The following is a 22117-nucleotide window of genomic DNA, read 5'->3' on the forward strand; positions in this document are numbered from 1 at the left end:
GGTAATATAATTCTTCTGAATGCAATAGCACAAGGTTTTAGTGCAGATTTCGCCATGTAGATCATTGACAAATAAAGAAGTGTGGAGATAAAAATTTGGAATCTTTAAATATTTTTAAAACACGTGTCAACTATTAGAATTTTAATCTTTGTGCCATGTTGTCTTTAATAAACATTTATAGCATGTTTTCACAAATTTTATTTAATAATTAAAAAGTGGTGAAACCATGAAGTAAAAGGTATTTAAATACTTTCTTAAAACTCAATCATGAGTCATCAAAAAAGTTAACTTCAGTTGCATATTTTAAGGTAAAAACAAGGACTACAGTGAGACAAGAGCACAGTGGCCTCCATAACAAGAGCACAGTGGCCTCCATAATTCTTAAATGGAAGTTTGGAACAACCAGGAATCTTCCTAGAGCTGACTGCCTGGCCAAACTGAGCAATCAGGGAAGAAGGGCCTTGGTAAGAGAGGTGACCAAGAAACAGATGGTAACTCTGGTGTGTGTAAACCCATCTCATGTGTGGAGATGGGTTTACCAAAGGATTAAAACTATGGTGATCGTTCTTCGATTGGTCTTGTCCAACCTTAGATCTTTTTGAGTCTAATCTAAAGACCCACCTGTTCTCCCTTGCTTATGAGTCATTGTAACATATTTTGCAGTATCATCTTATGGTGTTATTTTATTTTAATCTTATTGTGCTATTTATTATATGTTGGTCAGTTTTGTGCAGCACTTGGTCAACATTTGTTGTTTTCAAGTGTGCTATTAAAAGAAACTTTAATTTGATGGGAGAAACTTGCAAAAGGACAACCATCACTGCAAAACTCCACCGATCTGGGCTTTATGGAAGAGTGGCCAGACGGAAGCCTCTCCTCAGTGCAAGACACAAAAAAGCACCTAAAAGGACTCTCAGACTGTAAAAATATTCTCTGGTCTAATAAAAAATAAAGATTGAACTGTTTGGCCACAATTCTAAGCATCATATCTGGAGGACACCAGGCACTACTCATCATCTGCGCAATACCATCCCAGCGGTGAAACATGGTGGTGGTAGCATCATGCTGTGGGGGTGTTTTACAGCAGCAGGGACTGGGGGACTGGTTATGGTTGAAAGAAAGCAAAATACAGAGATATCCTTAATAAAACCTTGTCCAGAGTGCTCAGGACCTCAGACTGGGCCGAATGTTCACCTTCCAACAGGACAATGACCCTACGCACACAGCCAAGTCAATGCAAGTGTGGCTTAGGGACAACTCTGTGAATGTCCTTGAGTGGCCCATTGAATGTCCCTGAACCCAATCGAATATCTCTGGAGACCTAAAAATGGCCGTCTGAATACTTTCTGAATGCACCGTAACTAAAGTAGTTAACTAATGTCAACAAATGCAACCTTATTGTAGTGTTACCAATTAACCTCATAAATTCTGACAAAATAAAATATCATTATGTCATTTACCCATGTGTGTTAACTAAAATTTGCTCTTACAACTCAAATGAGATCTAATTTTGAGATCAGATCTGGTGCAAAGCATCAGTGCCCTTGCAAATCAAGCAATACAGCACAAAGTAAAGCAGCCACTGTACCCAAAATGCAACACACATAGGGAGACTAAATGGACACATGCACATCCATTGAAACAAAATATGTAATATTTAAATGTTCCATTGAAACTTAAAAATATATGTGTGTTACTCTAAAATACCATGTCCACTTCTGACACAAGGTCCCCCACAATGTCTTACAATGTGCAAGTTGTATTGGCTTAGGTGAATTGGCCAAGTGTGCTACCACCCCAAACTCCACAGCAGGCTTTAGCATTACCAAAAACACAAAGCCTTTGTCAGCCCACAGAGACATATTCATAACCATAGATCGATAGTCCTATGTAAATAAAGACCACATATGAGCTACAATTGAGCTTTGATATGAATGAAAACACTTAAATCATTCTGGCTTAAATATAGGAAAGTCTGAGGAAATCACTCCATTTGCAATGTTTCTAAGATCTCTGATTAGAATGTTTCTATATATGGTGAGGATAGACAATGTTTTAGGGCAGTCTAACATCTCTAAAGCACTCTACACTCTATACTTTGTGGAGTTTCCACAAAGCCCAGCAAGCTACTCCTGATGGGACAGTGAAAAGTTCTTCACCGTACACCGTTCACTTTCCCCCCTACTCTGAAATGGCTTTCCAGACAATTTGGAGAACTTCCCAGATGTGTGTTTTGAAAATGGGGGGGGGTGGGGGGGGGGTCTTCCCCCCTCAAGAAATGAGAAATTTATAGATCTGGGTCAATCAGTGCCATAGAAAAGGAAGGACTGCATTGCTCCTTGAGGGTAAAAAAAAAAAAAAAGGCTATTTTTTTATTCTTTTAAGTGTCCAAAATTATTTAGGGCCACAGTGTGACATCAGATGTACATACTTTCTGTTCAATGATCTCTGCTGTCTGGTAGTTGAGGATGGGTCTCAGGCCGTGTCTGTCTGCCGCAGCTTGTGGATTCAGGCTAAAGTTGAGCGCAATGAAGATCGGAGACAGTTTATCCCTGAACTCCTTCTCATCCTGCACTCAGTCAGAGAGGAAAACAGAATGGGAGTTGGTGAGAACGGTCAGAAAGCAGAGCGAGATGACACTCTTAATCCAGCAGTGCATTATTTGCCATTAATAGTAGCGTCTCTTGGCGCATCAGCGTCACTTATCTTACTTATCCTCAACTAACTTTTAATACTTGTACTAAGAAACAAAAAAAATTTACTTAAAGGTGCACAATTTTTTAAATAAATGGAGCCTTTCAAAAGTATATTTAAAATGGATGGATGGATGGATGGATGGATGGATGGCTGATTCTCACCCGCAGGTAGATCTTGGTTTCACTGCAGACCCTGTCTCCATTTTGCACATTTAGTGTTCTCTGTAGACTGGGTAGCTGGGTGTCTAAAAACAAAGCTCTCCGTACGGCCCCCTTCTGTTGCAATTTCAGACGGTCCAGCTGAACATCAATGTTAAACTCTATAACACACACATTCACAGATATTTTTTAGAAGTTTAAGGGCATGATACCTTCACGTTGGCTCTTCATACACAGGTGCAAAGCAAGAGCTATGCTGACATAGCACTAAATATTTAATCTCAAAGTCTACTGGTCAGAGTGGACCTTTTTGCCTGGCAAGTGTAGAAAATTGTCCACATTTTTTTTTCTTCAAAGTTTTATCATGATCCAACTCCTGAAGAGAAGACTTATAAGAAAAAAAACATTATGTTTCTGATCAAAAGCCATGAGGGCATGAAGGAATTTGGGTGTGTTTGGAGCTTCATTCTGATGTGTGTTGGGCACCTGTGCTTGGATATGGTAGCATGTATTAGGTGTTATTCTTCACACGTAGTCTAGGCCTGTAATGGCAGGGCATATGGCCGTGTACAGGGAAGTAATTACAAATAATTACATTGTAAAGGTTGTATATGGACAAAGAATGGCTTATTGATGGAATTGGAACAGAAAAGGTAGGTAAGGCACAGTCAGAGACCAAAAAAGAAAGTAGATTTGTTTTAGGTTGTGCAGACAGTATATGAACACTGTAATCTCACTCAAATCTGCACCAAAACAATCGGCAGCATGCATTTAAGGTTCCCAATACCACCTCAGTAAGATGCAAAATGATATTAACATATAATACTAATTCTTCTTAAATGTATTATTAGATTATTATTATGAAATAGTAATTTTTTTATTATTTAATAAAAAAAATTAACAGTAAGCATAAGGTGGCCTGGGTAAAACCCTCAAATCTTCATCTTTGCATAAAACTGTGTTTGGCCAACTAGATTTTTCTCTTCATTCTGTTATCACCATAAAAATAAGAGGCTAATATCAACTCCCAAGATGGTCTGAGTTCACTACAAAGGGCCTGAGTGCAAACTGCTCTCAGATCCCAGTGTGAAAACACCTTCAAATGACTTCGCAATGGAGCTCCTATAGGTGGGTAAACAGAAGCAGATGTGTCCTGCTGGCTTACCGAGATTATTTGGTAGGTGTTTCCCATTGGCTGAGAGGCAGAGGCTCAGGTTGACGCTGTAAGAGGCAGAGCAGACAAATGATGAGAGATGAAGTGAATTTATAACAATGATTCTCATTACACTTCTCTGGCTATCAAGCCCATTTCTATTAAGTTACCTATTTTACATGGATTGACAGTTTGAATGAAGACTACAGTTAATTACTGTATATTGGATCGTATGAGGCATCAGAATATGTCTTCAGACAGGACGCTGAATTAAGAAGTTGTCCTTGTTCAATATCAGCGTGCTGGAAACTATTCTAATGTACTCAAAAAGGAAGTCTTTAAGAATCTTTTTATGATATGTGACACTAGAGTGACAATGTAGCAGTGTATCTGACTGAGAGAAAAAAAAAAAGAGAAATAAAAGAGAAAAAAGACAACCAAGCTAAAGAAAGCTTGAAAGGAAAATCAAAATTTTGTAAGGAAGATTGAATGTTTTATAGAAGGACAGTTCTAAAAAAAAAAAAAAGAAAATTTGATACGGACAGTTCAATAGAAAGTACATTTTATAGAACAAATTAGTTCTAAAAAAAGTTTAAAGAAGTTCAACACAAAAAACAAAGAAAATTTTTAAAGAATGTTTTATTACAAAAAGTTTAAAAGTTGTAAAGAAAGTTTGAAATGCAGTCTGATAGTTGGAAAGAAAACCAAAAAAGTTAGAAAGAAAGAAAACATTTAGACACAAAGTTTGAACAAAGTATGAAAGATTGTTTGTTCGAAAGCTCGTTCAAAAGTTTGTTAAAAAGTTTTAGTTCAGTAAAATGTTTGTTACTTCTAAAGTTTGTTAAAAAGTTTGTTCATTAGTTCATTTAAAAGTTTGTTTGTTTGTTTGTTTGTTTGTACATTCATTAGAAAGAAAGAGAAGAATTTTCAAACAAATAGAAAAGGTAACTAAGGAAAGGAAAAAAATACAAAAGAAACCAGATACAAAAGGGGCAGAGTGAAGCGAGACAAAAACTTACAATCCAGGCTAAATTAAATGTGCTCCTATGTGTGTTTATAAGCCTAAGTATACTTTTCTTCATACGCGTGTGTGTGTGTGTGTGTGTGTTAGCTCACATGCATGTGCAGCTCAATACGCCCTGATGTTTCCCAGCTGTGTTCCACCACTAAACAATATCTCATTCAAAGCTACTCTCTCCAACTTCCCCCAAAAGCCCCCATCTCCAAGCAACGTGTTGTAATTAAGACATGTGTATACAAACTTTTCCTGCATAAAACCGAACAGGCGGAGAGACAGACATTTCACGTCAGATGGAGTACTGCCCAGCAGAATTTCCTTCTCCTCTACAGATACTAGGATGCATATTTTTAAAAAACACACGTCACAGAGGTGGAAAAAGACCATTTCATGCTTTTCACTAACTTCCTGGCTCGCGCTCAACCAGCGTAGCATGTCCAAGCCATTTTGAAAGGTTTTTGCTGACAGCATAACTACACCCTTTCACATGCCCCAACCCAACATCCAAATCCTGTGGATATATTCAAGTAACCTATATTTATAACAATTCGATTTTTAGTATTGTTGTTTTTTATTTTCTACCTATTTCTCCCCAGTTTGGAATGCCCAATTCCCAATGCGCTCCAAGTCTTTGTGGTATCGTAGTGACTCGCCTAATCTGGGTGGCGGAGGACAAATCTCAGTTGCCCCCACGTCTGAGACCATAAATCCACTTATCTTATCACGTGGCTTGTTGAGCACATTACCGTGGAGACATAGCGCTGGTGGAGGCTTCACACTATTCTCTGCGGCATCCACGCACAACTCACCACACGCCCCACTGAGAGCGAAAACCATACATTATAGCAACCACGAGGAGGTTACCCATATGTGACTCTACCCTCCCTAGCAACCGGGCCAATTTGGTTACTTAGGAGACCTAGCTGGAGTCACTCAGCATGCCCTGGATTCGAACTCGCGACACCAGGGGCGGTAGTTAGCGTCAATAGTCGCTTAGCTACCAGGCCCTGCTATTTAGTATTGTTAAGTGTTGTTTAGTATCAAACATTTTACAAATGGTATAATCATGATGTTAACTTTTCAAATACAACTGCTCGTTGAATCACTCGAAAATCAGCTCTCACTCGAAGTTCGGATAAACTCAGTGTAAGGTCTTATAATGTCCATTTACAGCTGTAAACCAGGAATAAAACACTGGCAGACATACCAGGACACGTGCATGGTCTCATTCCCCTGGTTTATGGTGCAGACTTTCTCCTCTGGATTAATCATAGTTGGGTAAACACTTAGGGTTGCGCTGGTGTTTACAATAGGACGAGACCTGGAAAGGTATAAAAAGACAAAAGATCCAGTTCATTAAATTCTTGAGCTGTCTTTATCAGAATTTTACATTATGAAAAAACTAAATCTGACCTGTAAAGAAATGCAGTATCTGCACCAAATGCACCAACAATGAGATCTGCAGAAAAAGAGAAATGGGAAAATTGTATCAGATTATGTTAAGTCGCATGTTGTTAAACTGTGGTAGCAGTTGTTAACACTGAATGTTGTTGTAACACTGAATGTGTTCCTCCATCCATCCATCCATCTTCAACCGCTTTTCCGGGACTGGGTTGCATTGGCAGCAGACCAAGCATAGCAGCCCATACTCCTTTTCCCTGGCCCCATCCTCCAGCACATCCTGGGGGATCCCAAGGTGTTCCCAGGTCAGCTGAAAGATATGATCCCTCTAGTGTGTTTTCTGGGTCTTCCCCACGGCCTCCTCCCAGTTGGACATACCCGGAACAACTTAGCAGGAAGGCATCCTAATCAGATGCCCGAACCACCTCAACTGGCTCCGTTCAACATTGAGGAGCAGCAGCTCTACTCTGAGCCCCTCCTGGATGTCGAGCTTTACACCTTATCCCTTAGGGTGAGCCCTGCCACCCTGCGAAGCAAGCTAATTTCGGCCGCTTGTATCTGCAATCTTATTCTTTCGTTCACTACCTAAAGCTCATGAATATAGGAGAGGGTTGGAACATAAACTGGTAAATTGAGAGCTTTGCCTTCAGGCTCAGATTATTTTTTTACCACCATGGTCTGGTGCAGCGACCGCATTGCAGAACCGCATTGAGGAGGCACTGCACCGATCCGTCTGTCAAACTCATGCTCCTCACTCATGAACAAGAACCCTATATCTTTCTTTAAGTGAATATGTTCTTGCACTAAAAAAAATGTATGTAAATCAACAACGTTCAAAAATGTCCATCTAGCGCATATTTTATAGATAATTTATTTTTTAAAACAGCACAGATGGATGCAACATTCGGTGTGAACGACCCATAATTTTCTGTTCTTACCTGGGTAGCCATTGCTATCCAAGTCCTTTCCTCCACGGAGGGCATAACCAAAACTGGCAGGCACAGCTGACGGCATGGCTGAAGCCCATTGACCAGCGATCACCTGAGACGGCTTGTTCCAGAGTCCTGCAGCGTGCCCGTTATAAATTAGGACCAATCCTTGTTTATTTTCCCCACCGAATGGACAACTGATGGCCACATCTGCCATAGATGGAAACAAAAGAATATGATGATAGAAGAACGAACAATTGAATGTAAACAGAGAAATTAAGAAAAAAAATCCACCTATTAATTTATATTTTTTAAACGGATGGCTGAATGGATGGATGTACTCTCACCATTGTAGCCATCTTGATTAAGGTCCCCTAGAGGTGTGATGGAGCTGCCAAACCGGCCGAACGTCTGTGTGCCAGTGAGGTGAGGTAGCTGAGGGGTGAGATCCAGAGGTCCGTTCTGCAGGTACACGTAGACCCGACCCAACTCCTCCAACCTCCCATCAGAGTCACGAACCATGAACATGGGAGCACCAACCAGAAGATCTGTCATCCTGGGTGTCATCAACCACAAATTTAACAACTAAAAAATTCTCACAGAACTGCTAAATCTATCTAATCATCTATTGAACACTGTGGAGTCAATTAGCCAATGGTATGAACTTTATGTTATGATTTAATGCAACTAAACCTCAACATGGTGACTTACCCATCATTGTTAATGTCTGTAGCGGCCACTGCATAGCCATAATAGGATCCCATCTGAAACATTTGTGAATAATTGCATTATTTAAATGCCAAACAACTGATGTACAGGTCAGATGTTCTTCTTGACAAAATCTGCTGAACAGATATCTAACCACTGTTATCCTAGACACTTAATTGATTTGAATAATAGTGTACATGGTGATTCAGAAGTCTGGACATGCCTGACTCACAATAACATATTCTGTGTTAAACAAAACATTCTTACATTTTAGCATCTTCAAAGTCTAGATTACAGCTCTAAACTCTAAACATTTGCTTAACCAGCTTCATGAGGTGCCACCAGGGATGCTTTTTAAACGGCATTGAATGAGTTCCCACGTATACTGGACACTTGTTTTCTGCCATTCATTTACTTTCCAGTCCAAATCATCCATTAGAATTGTTCGTTTTTTAAAATAAATGCACAAGCAATTTATATCTTTGATACTAATCAAGCATTTAAACAAGCCTTTAAATCAAAAAACGTTTTAAGAGCATGAGAAACAAATTCAGTCAAGTGCGTCCAAACTATTGACTAGTTGTGCATATTAGCATCTCATTCTTTAAGGAGAACAATAAACTATACATAAACTACATATGAATGTCACATGGACAGTAACTTTGCATCCTTTTGCCTAAGGCACACACTGACATTCCCTTCAATGGTTATTTTATTTTAGTAGATGAATAGAGTTTTTTGATAATTCAGATCTGAACACACAACTGCTTTTTGATTGTATTTACTCAGCTGAGGCAATCAGAGCAGTTAGAGGCCTCCGACAATTTTCATTTGCAAAACCGTGGCGCTCGTTTAAGGAAAATTTGCCTGTAAGCTCTCGCCTCCAATAATAGTCCTTTACTGCTTACCACAGAGCACTAAAACCCACTTTAAAGAGACTTGTGAAGGAGATTATTTTGCTTATATCATCACTGTGTTACGGTTTGAGAAATGTCATGGTGGGATGAAGCTTTGCAAAGCAGAATGAATTACATAACTACTGTTTACGTCTTCGATGATGTGTCACTTCATCAAATAATAGTTGCTGTTCTAGAATAGTACAACTTTGCAAAAGAAAACGGACATAGTGTAAACTACTACAAACAGTTACAATTAAGAGTGAAAATCTTTCACTTTGCATCTTTTAGTGCCTATACAGCAGTTTGACACTTAAGCCACAAACATGCTTGTTCAGCTTAATTTTCATGAAAAAAATAAAATAAATTTTTATGCCCACTGTGTTCTTTTAGGTTACCAGCACAGCCTTATTTTAGTATTCTACTGCCATACACTTAAAGCTGTAATCTGTAGGTTTATCATCAGATGTTGGCAGATGTTAATCGAACTTACCTGCTCACCAGTGAAGGTCTTCAGCTTATCCAGAGAACCATTGAGAATAGAAACCTGAAAATACAAACAACAAACTAAAATTTCCTTTACATAATTTACCATCGAGTTATATGGCTAAAAGTCACAATAAAGGGACTCTCTTAGACAGTGGTATAGGCACTTCCTCTCACCTGTCCGTGCAGTCTTACTCCTCTGGGAACTCCTGTCACAAAGTCTAAAGACAGAGAGCAGGCAAAACAAAATAAAACAAAAAAAGAGTGAGCAAGAGAGAGAAAAATAGAATAAGGACAGAGAAAGACTTAGCAGTGGAAACATGGAAATGTGTGGCTTCCAAAGGAAATCTGGCGATCCGAGCCCAAATCACTCCAAGAGCTGTATTTTCACATTTGTTTAAGTGAAATGGAACCGTAAAGTGGGTATAATCATAACACTTCCTTTAAAAGGTTCTACAAACAGTGTTTGAATTTAACATATCCGTCTATGGCTATTCAAATGCCAAATGATGATATTAATCATTATCTGCGGTAATAATCAGTCAGGAGCAACTACACTGAATTAATTCCTTGTTTTACATGAATGCAATCAAAATGGCATCACGATATAGTCAAACTAATTTAAAGTATTCTAAACTAACAGAGACTAGAGTGTGATGTAGTCGTTTTCTTCTTTCAGGTCATAACATTTACCTTCATCATCATCGCCGCTGAATTCGCCCACAGCCACAGAGTAACCTGCAACACAGAGAAAAGTGATAAGCAATTGTGAAATACAAAATTTCCACCCTTAAAGGGATAGTTCACCTAAAAAAAAATTATTCAGTCATCATTTACTCATTTACTCACCCTCATGTTACATCAACCTCAACAAGTTAACCCAGATTGCTAATGAGAGAGGACTGGAAACTCTTACCCATGTAGTTGTCATCAAAGGTGATCTCTTTTTTCTGTCTGGTTTGAATCTGGCCATGCACTGATGTTAAGAAGAATCCAGGATAATAAGCCTTGACAATGTCTTGTTTTACTGCAGTGATCACTTGTCCTAGAGATGGCATAGAGATATTGACATTTAGCTATCAGTCAGAGCAAATAATAGATGTAAATATACACATTTTGAGGACCGTTTTCTTATGAATGTGGTGAAGGTCTGTGTAAGCAGCTTTTTAACCAAAACGGTTGTTTGTAAATCATACATTTCTACTATGGCAGTACCATGGAACAGTGATGGTATCAGATGATAATACTACTGTTCTTTAATATATACAATTATCCTGAATGATTGCCATATTCTTGTACCATGGTATTTAAATGGTATCCCAAGGTACTTTAAAGCATGTTATTACCATGGTACTTTTGGAATTACCATGGTTCATTTTAAGTGTAAATTAAATTAGTGTTTATACTTTAAATGCCAAACCTTGCCAGAAGTAACTACCAGGTCCTCCAAGCACCACCTTTCCTTCCTGTAACATAGCAACATTTTCTAGGTGAGGACACAACAGCAGAGATGGGCACGCAATTTGGAGGTTCATTTGTTTGGTACCACTTTACATTATGCGAGTTTCCTTGATGTTTTGACATATAAGAGGTAATTGAACTATAAAAATATACTGTAAGTTTTAGTACTGAAAACTTCCTCCTTAATTGAAAAAGAGCATTTCTTTTAACCAGGCTGTTGAAATGGCTCATTTGGAATGTGTGTTTTGTGATATCTCAAAGAACAATACGTCAGCAAAAGAAACCCCTACTTTTACAATGTTTCTCCCTTAGCCCAGCCCACTGGTACTCTGTCACACAGGTGAAGGGAGGGCCTGTCATGGTAGATTCATCTACACCAAAGAAGACTTACACAGGACACCTTCATGTGTCTATCAGGATTTAAATGCTTTTCTATGCAAGCATGCACTAGATGAATGGCTTTGAACGTATCATGCATTTCGTGCTACTTTTAGAAGACGCAATGTAAAGTTAGAACTCTAAAAAGGAGACCCCCATCCTGTTTCATCTTGCTCTTTGCTATTTGGCTGTTTTGCTGGCTATTTTTATTTCTTGATCTTTTGTAAACATGCACTAGAGTGTGATCTGTGCCACATTTTAAGAGCGGTACAAGGGCAACTTTTAAAAACTCGTCTCATTCTGCTGCTGCCACTGACTGGGAGAAACACATGCCATTCTGTGTGTAAACAAACACAGAAGATGTGTGAGATGTCTCTCCTGTGAAGACCAGCATCTCTGCTTTGGCCTGTTAAAGCACCCAACATCGCCATGGATTGTATTACATTTGCAATTCAGTGTGGATTGTATGCGTTTTCAGCTGATATCAGCGTGGATTGCTTGTGAACCAGTCATAATATGATTCAAGCTTTGCAAAGGAACTGTTGTTAAAATACGGGGCAGTTAAACACTACCGGACCTGTGAGCAAATGGTTTCATTCATGAATGTTTAAAATGGCATGACTGTTTGACAGTAGCTGCGCTTAAGATGCTGCTACTAAGATTGAAGTACTGTACATGTAGGTATAGAAGAAGAGTTAGGGTTAACAGTGTAAATGCAGGTACTTTAAATGTAAGTATAAAGTAGTTAAAAACACCTAATATAAAGTGGGTCCATTTGTTAAATTCACACGTATCCAAAAACATCTTGCCTGAGTAAAATCAGCGCTGAATCCACACTGACCGTAGCCTTGGTCTTTTCTTCCGAGGAATTCTGCAACAGCCGTCATGTTATTTTCAGTGAACGTCAAATTTAAAAATATGGTTTTATATACCACATTCAGTGCAACACAATCTCATAAAAAAACAGAGATTCAGAGAATGAGCTAGCAAGCCCACCTGTGCGACACGGTGCGTATTCAACAAACTTGGTGAAGTTTTTGATGGAGAGATAACATGAGCCTGTAGTATCGGCATGAGGCGTGTCCTCCATGGTTCTCCATGAATATAGGGGGGCACAAGCCTTGGAAAGAAAGGATATTGCTAGAGGTCAAAGGTCACTTCCATGCACACACATGTATGAAAGAGGTCAAGGGTACATCTGGAGTAAAGTAAGCATGACACTGGCCACATAATTCATGAAGAACTATAGCACCTTGTCTTTTGATGTAACAGACCTACAAATTTAGCATTAATCACAGAGAGTCTGGAGATTCAAAACATGGTAAAGGAATTATTTCAGAGGAACTATCTATGAATACCACATCTAGATTTCTGAATCTCATTTGGATCTGATATTGACAGACAAATCTGAAATTCAGACTTCAGTTCTATAACAGAGACTTGAGTTATTATCCATATTTTGCAATCAAACACAGAAATATGTCCATTTTATGCTGAATGGCACAGTGGGGATGGTGGAAGTAGTTCTCTTGCATTCCGTGAGTGAACATGTCTGAATGCAGACTATTAAAAAGAATATGTAAATATAGTCAAATATATTAGTAAGAACATCTTACCAACACACTATCTTCATGTACTCGTACAGTCGCTCCAAACCACTGATGGGATTTGAACTCTCCCTGGTGCAATGCATCATTCACAGTCATATTTAGATCTCCTACAGTCAGAAAAATACAAATTAAGAGACGTTTACACTGCCTAGATGTGGATTCATTTGATGTTAGTGCCTATTTACAGGGTTGTTCAGCACTAAAGACACTATGAAATCAATCATTTACATAATTTAAAGTTTTTTGTTTTTATAAAATGCTTCAGAGCAAGTTATTCTTAAAGAAAACAAAAAAAAAAATTCAAAAGAATATAATTTAAATGTAACAACTTCTCTGGCATTTAACAACTTTCTGTTGGTGTAACCATGCAATATGGGTGGAAAAATAACATTAACTATATACACTGTAACCTAGCCTACATTTCACAATCCAATTAAATAAAAATGGATCAAAAAAAGTCTGGCCCTAGATTTTTCCACTGACTCTTCTGTTTCACTCAGAAATGTCACATTACAGAAATTCAATGTGTCATTGTGACGAGGAGAAGGGTGTGGCTGGGCCATGGTCGGCGCTAAATCAGCTGGAGAGCGAGATAAAGGGGAGCCGGAGACACCAGTTCAGGAGAGAGAGAGAGAGATGCACATGGCCATGTTGCGTGTGTGTCCTTATGTTTATGTTTGTTTTATGTAGTTTCTTATTAAAATTTACTGTTTACTGTTCAGCCGTTTCCCGTCTCCTCCTTGCCCATCCTTATCCTGTTACAGCCATTTCATGTCATTAAGAATATTTAGGTCATTAAAGGTGCTGCTAGCGATTTTAGCCGTTCTACTTCTACGAGTCTGAGCCATTGAATTAGCCTCTTTCCAAAATCCAGCACTCCAAATCAGCTAACAAATTATCTTTATTGAGACCGACAACATGCAGAAACGGATGTTTAAAACAGCAGCAGCAAAATAGCACCATCAACAGACAATTGTTATGAACAATATGGCTTAAAAATGGCAGTTAGCCTCAATAATTCACTGCAACTACAATACTACGACAATGCACAAAATGATGGACGGGTCAAAAGCGTCATTGTCTGCGGCCCGCGTTTTTATTTGCCATATACAGAGTCCAAAGCAGTCACAGGAGACAGGTGAGATATCTTACAACACTTAAAGGGGTCATGACATGAGAAACCAAATTTGCCTTGATCTTTTGGTATATAAGAGGTCTTTGTATCATTAAAACGTCCTGCAAGTTTAATATTTTAAGACGTCCTCCCCATTCTAAACGAATCATTTATTTAATCAAGCTCAAAATACAGCTCGTTCTGGATTCATGGTTAGAAGTGACGTGTCGGTTAGAAGTGACGTACCAGCGTTTGCATATGACCGCCTCCAGCGCAAGACAACTACGCTCATTTCGTATCGCCGTGCGCCTCACAAGTGTTCAGTCGATGGACAGCGAGCTCTGACAGAGACTACTTGTGCACAGGAAAATTACGATGCCACACAGATGTGCTGTTCCTGGCTGTGGTCAAACAAAACCTCTGAATAAGCTGCCGAAAGATCCAGACGTCAGGGAAAAATGGATGCATTTTATTTTTTGCGGATGACCCAGTCACGGCAGTGTTAACTTAAGCGTTTGTTCTGTACATTTTAAGGATGACTGTTTTGAGAACAAATCTCAATATGATGCTGGCTTTGCCAGAAAACTGTTGCTCAAAGATAAGTCCGTGCCGACTATTCTGGGAACAACGACGACGCAAACTGTAAGTAATCTATTTTAAACTTTAAACTACTTTTTAAAGCGCAATTTCATTCACTATGAATAATCACAGTGTTTTTACTTAGTTTACTTGCATATTGTTCTGGCTGGAGCGTCAATAATTGATACATAGGCACTGACGTTAGCCAATCATAACAGTGGGCGTTAACACTGAAGTCTTAAATGGAAAACGCCCCCAAAACAGACTGTTTGAATCAGAGGATGAGAAACAGGGTGGGAAAAGGTCATAAATCACTAGATTTTAAAAGTTTTTCTTAAAAAAAAATATATTAATACTATAATTGCACCTAAGGGAACATAATAATACAATAAAAAAAACCATGTCATGACCCCTTTAATTCAATAAAATCTTTCAGGGAGTAGGAACATTTTCTGCATACCTTTCCATGAAACAATATCACTTACAGCAACTTTAACAAAATTACAGAAAGTCCAATGTAAAAAAAATAAAGAAGTTCAATGTAAAAAACAAAAAAGCAGACTGCAAAATTAGTTCCATTTATGACTCAGGTGACTTCTAAGGTTCAAGGTCATCTCATTGTCAGCACAAGAAGGGGAAAAGACAGATGGCCACATATGGACTGAAATGGGATTCGTAATCAAAACTAATGAGACATGTACAGACAAAGAGGGGTGGATATGCAACAATAAATGTGCTAGACCAAGACCATCAAAGCTCAAGTTCAGTATCCAGATATAAGGATAAAAGTCACTAGGCCAGAACAATGTCACAACATTAAGAAACCCTCTAAAATGCTCAGCTACCACCCTTGACATTCAAACTTTGCCACAAAAAATGTCTTCAGTTGCACCATAAGTACAAGCATGAGGGCAAAGGGGAATGAGGGATAGAGGAAGAGAAGAAATGAGTGAAAGGTACAACTGGCTGGAACACCATTTATTATCATCTCCTTTCAGCTGGCTCAGAAAATACTTGCTCTCATTCAAAGTGAAGACACCGTATCATGGTGGGACATTCCATTGACTACTTTTGGTACTAAGCTAGTGATACAACTCTTCATATCTCACAGAAACCTTAGGGCAATTTGACATTTTTATTACGATTTTATCCAATAGGTTTTTTAAGCCGTTTTCCTTGTAGGGACGTATGCTGCTCTCCACAACGTAGAAAATTTAATGTTTTACTATCTAGGTGTTTACACTTGCTCCACACAATGTAGAAAAAAACCACACAAGTTCTCATAATTAGATATCTAAATAAGAAAATCCCATAGACTTAGATTGTTATTATACTGTAGAGAGCGAATTATTATTACTAATTGGCAGCATCTAAATGACACGCTAAGGCCACGTTCACACTGCTCAGTGGGGGGAAACGTAGTTCCAGTGTGGATGAGAGGCAAAAGAAGCTAAATTAAAGCGTTTTCAAACCAAACAAAAAAAAATTTAACATTTCTGTGAGAGTGGCTTAATTATACCCATTAAAGAAAACGTATTAAAATGTTAGATTTAAAATCAATTTTCCAAATTTCCCAGTTAGTTCCCAAAGACCTCCTCTTGTCAAATTTAGTTAAAAAAAAAAAATCTGAAAAAAAAAAAATCAGCTAAAGAACAGTTTGGACCATCTAGAAACCAGCTTTCATGTTCCAAGACATGGAACATGAATTTTTAGGCAATTCACACACCTCACTTGTTTGCCTCTCTCAAGGATCTTTGGTACCGGAAAGCAGAAAGCAGTGGGGATTAGAGTCCTCCAATAACATTAGAAGATATATGCCTTATGGTCAACTCCAGGGTGATCACACACTCTGTTTTTTTTTCCTTCCTGTCTTTTCTTTGCTCTCTGCCAAAGTAAGGAGGCCTGAAGAATCAAAGAATTTTGGTCTGTTTCACAGATAAAGCTTTTGTATGGTTCCATAAGTCTTGGAATATAGCACATGAGTCTACTTTCAACATGATCACATGGGAAGTCGGCATGTTGTTTTCAAGTGTTCCAGTACCCTAGGGTAGGCCACATTATGCCAACTTATAAGCAGCATCTCCAAATCAAGGCGACTCTGGTTCAGATACTGCATTGAAACCGAGACTTAATTGTGGTTGTATAATCACTGACTAGCGCGAATCAGAGGTTAAACTTTTACCTCTAACATTACATTTTTAATTCAGCCTATGTTTAGGTTTAGGGTTTGGGATACAATTTATAAAATATGCATACTTCGCTGTTTTACAGCCTGAACAGCTGAAAACAACTCACTTTTGGCACACCTTGTGGACATTACATATGGAAAATGGAGCTCACACGTGCCCATATGCAACATTTACTGCTTTGGCCACTAGGGGCATTGTTTCGAATTTCGACAAGCACAGACCCATTTTAGCTAACGTCAACCCATTGTTATTTCACTCAGATATCAGTCTGGTACTTTCAAAGTACTTTGATGCTGCTTTTTTTTTTGTCCCACGGAGCTTGGCATTATACACCACAGAAAACATCAGATTATAATTTCGGCTTTAAATTGAAATATCTTAAATCCCTGTTGCTCCATATTGTGTTAATAAAAGTGTCTGCTAAATGACTACATAGCTAATCATCCATTTCACTGGTTGAAATTCTCTCTTACCAGAATCTAAGGCCACAACCACACTAATCCATTTATGTTTGAAAACTCGCTCTCGTGTGGATGAGAGGTGTAGCAAAGTAAATGTGTTTTAAAATGTGGACGTGGCCTAAAACAAATACAATACTTTGAGTTCAGCATCAAAACGTTCAAAAGCACCACAATACTTTCAATCATCGTACAAGTGCAGTGCACTCAGTCTAGACTCTGGTGATGTAACCTAAAAGACTTAGCAGGAAGTATTTAAGGCTAAAACAATGTGACATTTTCAGAGACGCTGTGCCGTGACTTACAGCCATTTTAATCAGAATTCCCCTCTCTTGGTAATCCTATGAGTGCCGTTAGTCTCTGGAGTCTGGCCAAGAAGACCCGGTCAACTCTCTCACGGGATGCTGGAGGTGAGGAGGTCACAGACACCACTATCTTTCAGCGGTGAGAGAGGAACCCCATTAGTAAAGTATCTAGATCTGTGTTCGGGAGGGGTAGCGGAAGGCACAAGCCACGTGGCTAAATTCAGTCATCACATCAAGCGTCCCTGGGGAGAGGCCAAGAGACAGGGAAATGAGAAAAGACAAGAGCCAAGAGCCAACATGCGCGCTCTCGCTCTCATCAGGGAGAAAGAGGAAAGAGGTGAGATCTTGAGACATGATTAGCTAATGCTCTCTCTTTGAGGGATGTTAGGTAGGAGGAAATAATATGTGACCCTCTTGTGGCCCACATAAAGCAATTGTGGATCAGGTGATGCTGGGTCAAGCCCATATTCAAGTGGTGAGGTCTTTATTAGTGGTGCTCTCCAAGGTAAGTATCACTATTAGTATTGTTTATTTTGGGCATTAGGGATTTGGACAAACCCCTAACTTTAAGTATCTAACTTTGGTACATAACTCATTCCGCATTAATTGTGCTACGGACATGAATTATACTTCAAATTATGTGGCTTATTGAGAAGTGTGCTATTACTTTTCTAAATGATCCGAATTGATGATGATTTTTGAATGATTTTTGCCTGGCAGACAATAAAGAGGGTTATGTGACAAGTGTTTTTTTAGGCATGACGTCATCACGCACACCATTTTTATAGATAAAAGGCAGAAGATATAGCAACTTTTTGCATAATTTGACGCATTTTCAATTTCAATTTGTTGATACAAAATAGTGCGAAAAGTGGATGGAAACTAGGCTACAGATGAGAAGCAAGAACATCTGCAGCTTTTTTAATACAGATACTCCACTAAAATAACTGAAAATTCTTCTTAAAAATGTTGCATTTATGCTTAGATTAAATTTCAACTGCATCTGGGATGAACAGCACGTCAGTTTTATTCACTTTATTCATTTCAGCATATCGCGGCGCCGCTTTGTGGTCCGTTCTGCATAAAGCGGGGGCTCATTTTTCCTTAACGCGGCCCATTCAGCACGTTTCACGGCCGACCCACCGGCCCGCTCGGTTCTCCCAATGGCCATTCCGCCCTGAACGGCCCCAAAGTACGTCGGCCCACCGGGAAAATGCCCGGTATGCCAGATTCCCAGCCCAGCCCTGGAAACAACCACCCACAACCCCCTAATAGCACACTTAAAACCACTTTGAACACCTTAGTAACATTGCATATCAATGATCTGGCAGCATCCTAGCATAATAATGGCGAGTTATTTATGGATAGGTATCTAAAAACAATATAGTTTTAAATTTTTTTACAATTCCATGTTATCTCACCAATGAAAAAAAAAAAGGAAGTCAATTCAGCGGTTTCTCACTTGTCAAAAGGTCAACCATTTTGGGTCTGCCTGGATGCATTGACAACAAACTGAATAATTATTGGATAAACATTAACCTCTGAGACTAAACCAGACCCCGTAATACATCACGCGTCACAGGGTATTAGCTTAACTCAATTATGATCTTCTGCTTGACTATCGAGTTAAACCAAAATAAAATTACGCTTTAATTCAAGTCAAATGCAATAAGAATGACCTAACATTTGCATGATTCATAGTCACACCTTATGTTTCTCAAGTCAAACAGCCCTGTAAAAAGATTTTGTGGAATATTTCTCCCTGTGTATAAGTAATAGGCAATAAATCACAGTTTGGATTTTCAGAGGAGACTTTGATTCTGCAGGAGGGAAGCCAATAGTATCTCACTGAAAGAACGAACACTTCATTGTCCCCAGACATATGTTCTACATACTCGGCAACTTGGATCACTTCTTAGTACTCCATCAGCTTCAAGAAAATGGACTCCTTTAAATTAATACGCACTTGCTAGAGGGTAAGTTGTGGCCCCCATATTGTTTTTCCTGGTTGTTGTAGTGCACAGAAATTTGAATCCTTAGGTTATGCATATTTTATGTTTTACATCAGGACCACAACAAAGCTGACCGGTTCTGATGGAAATTGACGTGCAACAATGATTAGCATGCAGGCACAAAGCAGACAGCTGTTCAAATTATAGGAATATTCTGGGTTTGGTACAAGTTAAGGTCAATCGACAGCATTTGCGGCATAATATTGATTACCACAAAAAATTATTTTGACTCGTGCAACCTTTTCTTTGAAAAGAAGCATAAATCTGGGTTACATTGAGGCACTTACAATGGAAATGAATGTGCCAATTTTTGGAGGATTTAAAAAGTCTGAAATGTGAAGCTTATATATTAAAAGCGCTTCCATTAATTCTTAAACTGCTGTATTTATTGAGCTATAAAATTAGTTTCAATTGTCATTTCATACAGTCATTTAAGGTTTGTTGACATTATATAGTTATATAGCCAATTTTACAACTTTTGTCATCTTTCCACATAAAAGGTTAGTAGGTGATTTTATCACACTAAAATCATGTTTACATGCATATTGTTTGTCTTATGGCTATCATTTTGAAAAAGTGAGTATTATAACGTTTACAAATTAGCCCTCTTATACTTCCATTGTAAGAGCCTCACTGTTACCCAGATTTTTGCTAGTTTTTTTAAGAAAAAGTGGAGCAAGTCAAAATTCATTTTGGTTTTAAATCAACATTATGCCACAAATGCCGTCTTAAATTGTACTGAACCTGGAATATTCCTTAAAGAGTGATAATTTGCAGTGAACAAGGCTTTAAACTGAAATAATGCATTATAAAGAAATCATATGTAGATTCTATTTATAGACCTCTTCCCACCGCAGACAAAAATATTCAAATTTGAAGTTTTTGTCCTTGTCCTATACGTTTATTATTTGTCTATTCTTTCTGTAAACAAAACTCACTATTAAATAAGATGTAAGCTTTTGTGACCTGTTTCCAGAACCAGAATTCCCCAAAATACGTGTTATATTCTAGTTGTCTTCACGAACAGAGTTGGGAAGTAAATAAAAGTAGCAACGCAACTTACTTAAAACATTTTTCCATTTTTAAAATACTGTCCATCATTTCGTTAGTCACTTGAAAAGTAGCTTGCTACATTTTGAAAAGAGTTGCTTGACTGCAGCTAATGATTTTTAATAATGAGTAACTTAAGATCATTATGATTCAAAGAAGGACAAACAAAGAATCTTTATTTAAATTATTTAATTTGAAAACACAGTGGCTGATGGGCAACAATTCTTATTGCGAAGGCTCATTTATACATGACTGCACTATTTGTTCAACGAAATTACAATACAAAACATAAGAGCCTCTTATATGCACATTGTATAAAACCATAAATAATAATAACAACTTTATAATGGGGCTGAAGCACGTTAAGCAGATGCGACTGACAACCGAGTATGGTCGCATGTCTGCAGCAATAAATACGCCTATGGAGTTCATTATCGCTTTAGCTCTGAGCTTGCAGCGAAAGGCTGCTTGAACACTGTGGCGATACTTAAACTTCACATGCATATATCTGATACGCAGTTTCTAGTGTACCGTGTGGTGCTCTGTTCTGTTAAGTTTTGATTCTGTCCGTTCCAGTGTTGGTCCAGAATCTTTTTTCATTTTAGTTCTATGCAGTTTGTGTTGTTCGTTATATGTTGTTTTAAATAATGGTAAAAAGATATGTAATAATTCGTATGACTGCATGTACCGAAGGCCCTGTATTCGTTCGGTTCGGCGTGGACGCATGTATCATTGCAGCCCTAGTGTTAACGGTCCACTTCTACGGTGAGTTTTCTCTTTCCAAGTCAACTATCGTCATTGCGAAGCGAACAGTTTGAAGAGAATAATTCTGAGCAAGTTAAACAGACAATCAAGCCCTCTCATGTAGGCTACTGAGGTTTGTGTCATCCCAGTAATGCAAGAAGGTATGTTAGCATGTTCAACCAAATCACACGTTGGCAATGCGTTGGTCAAATGTTCACATCTGTGTGTGTACTTGCGGAAAGTATGTATCTGACCTTACACTTAATATCTCTATTTAAGCAACATATTCCCATCCATGTTTAGGAGTTGCTAGCTATTAAGGCCTACCTCAAGGGAATTTCCTTGTTGAGAAACTTTCAACAAATTAATTTTGTGAGAAAATATTAGACTGCATGAACTTCAGGAAGTCTGCTTGAGCACTTGTCTGGCTTCACTTCCTTTAAATCCCATCTTCCATCACCCTCTCAGAACCCAGTGCACACAATGACAGGCAAAGACCTGTGTGACCAAAAGGTGCTAGCTTTCAGGAAGCCACATAATGCAGGGAGCAGATATCCATCAACACAGGGATTGTTTTGAGGAGGATATGGAAACTTAAATATTGGATCCACTTAAAGTGCTGTTAAACAATTAGCATTCTTGGAGTCTTTGAGCTCTAAATTTGTTTCGCAAGCTGATAACCCTTCTGCTTAAACCAGCCTAAGCTGGTTTGCTGATCATAGCTGCTTTCCTAGACAGGTCAGGCTGCTCTATTTGCTGGTTTTAGAAGGG

At 38.5% G+C, this 22117-nt stretch overlaps 1 protein-coding gene across 1 annotated transcript in view; it reads right to left on the reverse strand.

Moving 5' to 3' along the window:
* The window catches only part of LOC127628515 (integrin alpha-5-like), a 69674-nt gene that overhangs the window by 28687 nt on the left and 18870 nt on the right, over positions 1 to 22117 (reverse strand). The window contains exons 3-18 of the mRNA XM_052105309.1: positions 12902 to 13002; positions 12282 to 12405; positions 12095 to 12156; positions 10867 to 10912; positions 10363 to 10491; positions 10140 to 10184; positions 9624 to 9667; positions 9454 to 9507; positions 8068 to 8120; positions 7704 to 7912; positions 7366 to 7566; positions 6440 to 6485; positions 6234 to 6347; positions 4021 to 4076; positions 2859 to 3016; positions 2432 to 2569 (exon numbers count right to left, since the gene is read on the reverse strand). Of these exons, the coding sequence (XP_051961269.1) occupies positions 2432 to 2569; positions 2859 to 3016; positions 4021 to 4076; positions 6234 to 6347; positions 6440 to 6485; positions 7366 to 7566; positions 7704 to 7912; positions 8068 to 8120; positions 9454 to 9507; positions 9624 to 9667; positions 10140 to 10184; positions 10363 to 10491; positions 10867 to 10912; positions 12095 to 12156; positions 12282 to 12405; positions 12902 to 13002 (1580 nt within the window). The remainder of the gene's footprint in view (positions 1 to 2431; positions 2570 to 2858; positions 3017 to 4020; positions 4077 to 6233; positions 6348 to 6439; positions 6486 to 7365; positions 7567 to 7703; positions 7913 to 8067; positions 8121 to 9453; positions 9508 to 9623; positions 9668 to 10139; positions 10185 to 10362; positions 10492 to 10866; positions 10913 to 12094; positions 12157 to 12281; positions 12406 to 12901; positions 13003 to 22117) is intronic.

This window comes from Xyrauchen texanus, chromosome 35 (genome assembly GCF_025860055.1).
Source record: "Xyrauchen texanus isolate HMW12.3.18 chromosome 35, RBS_HiC_50CHRs, whole genome shotgun sequence".
Taxonomy (NCBI): Eukaryota; Metazoa; Chordata; class Actinopteri; order Cypriniformes; family Catostomidae; genus Xyrauchen; species Xyrauchen texanus.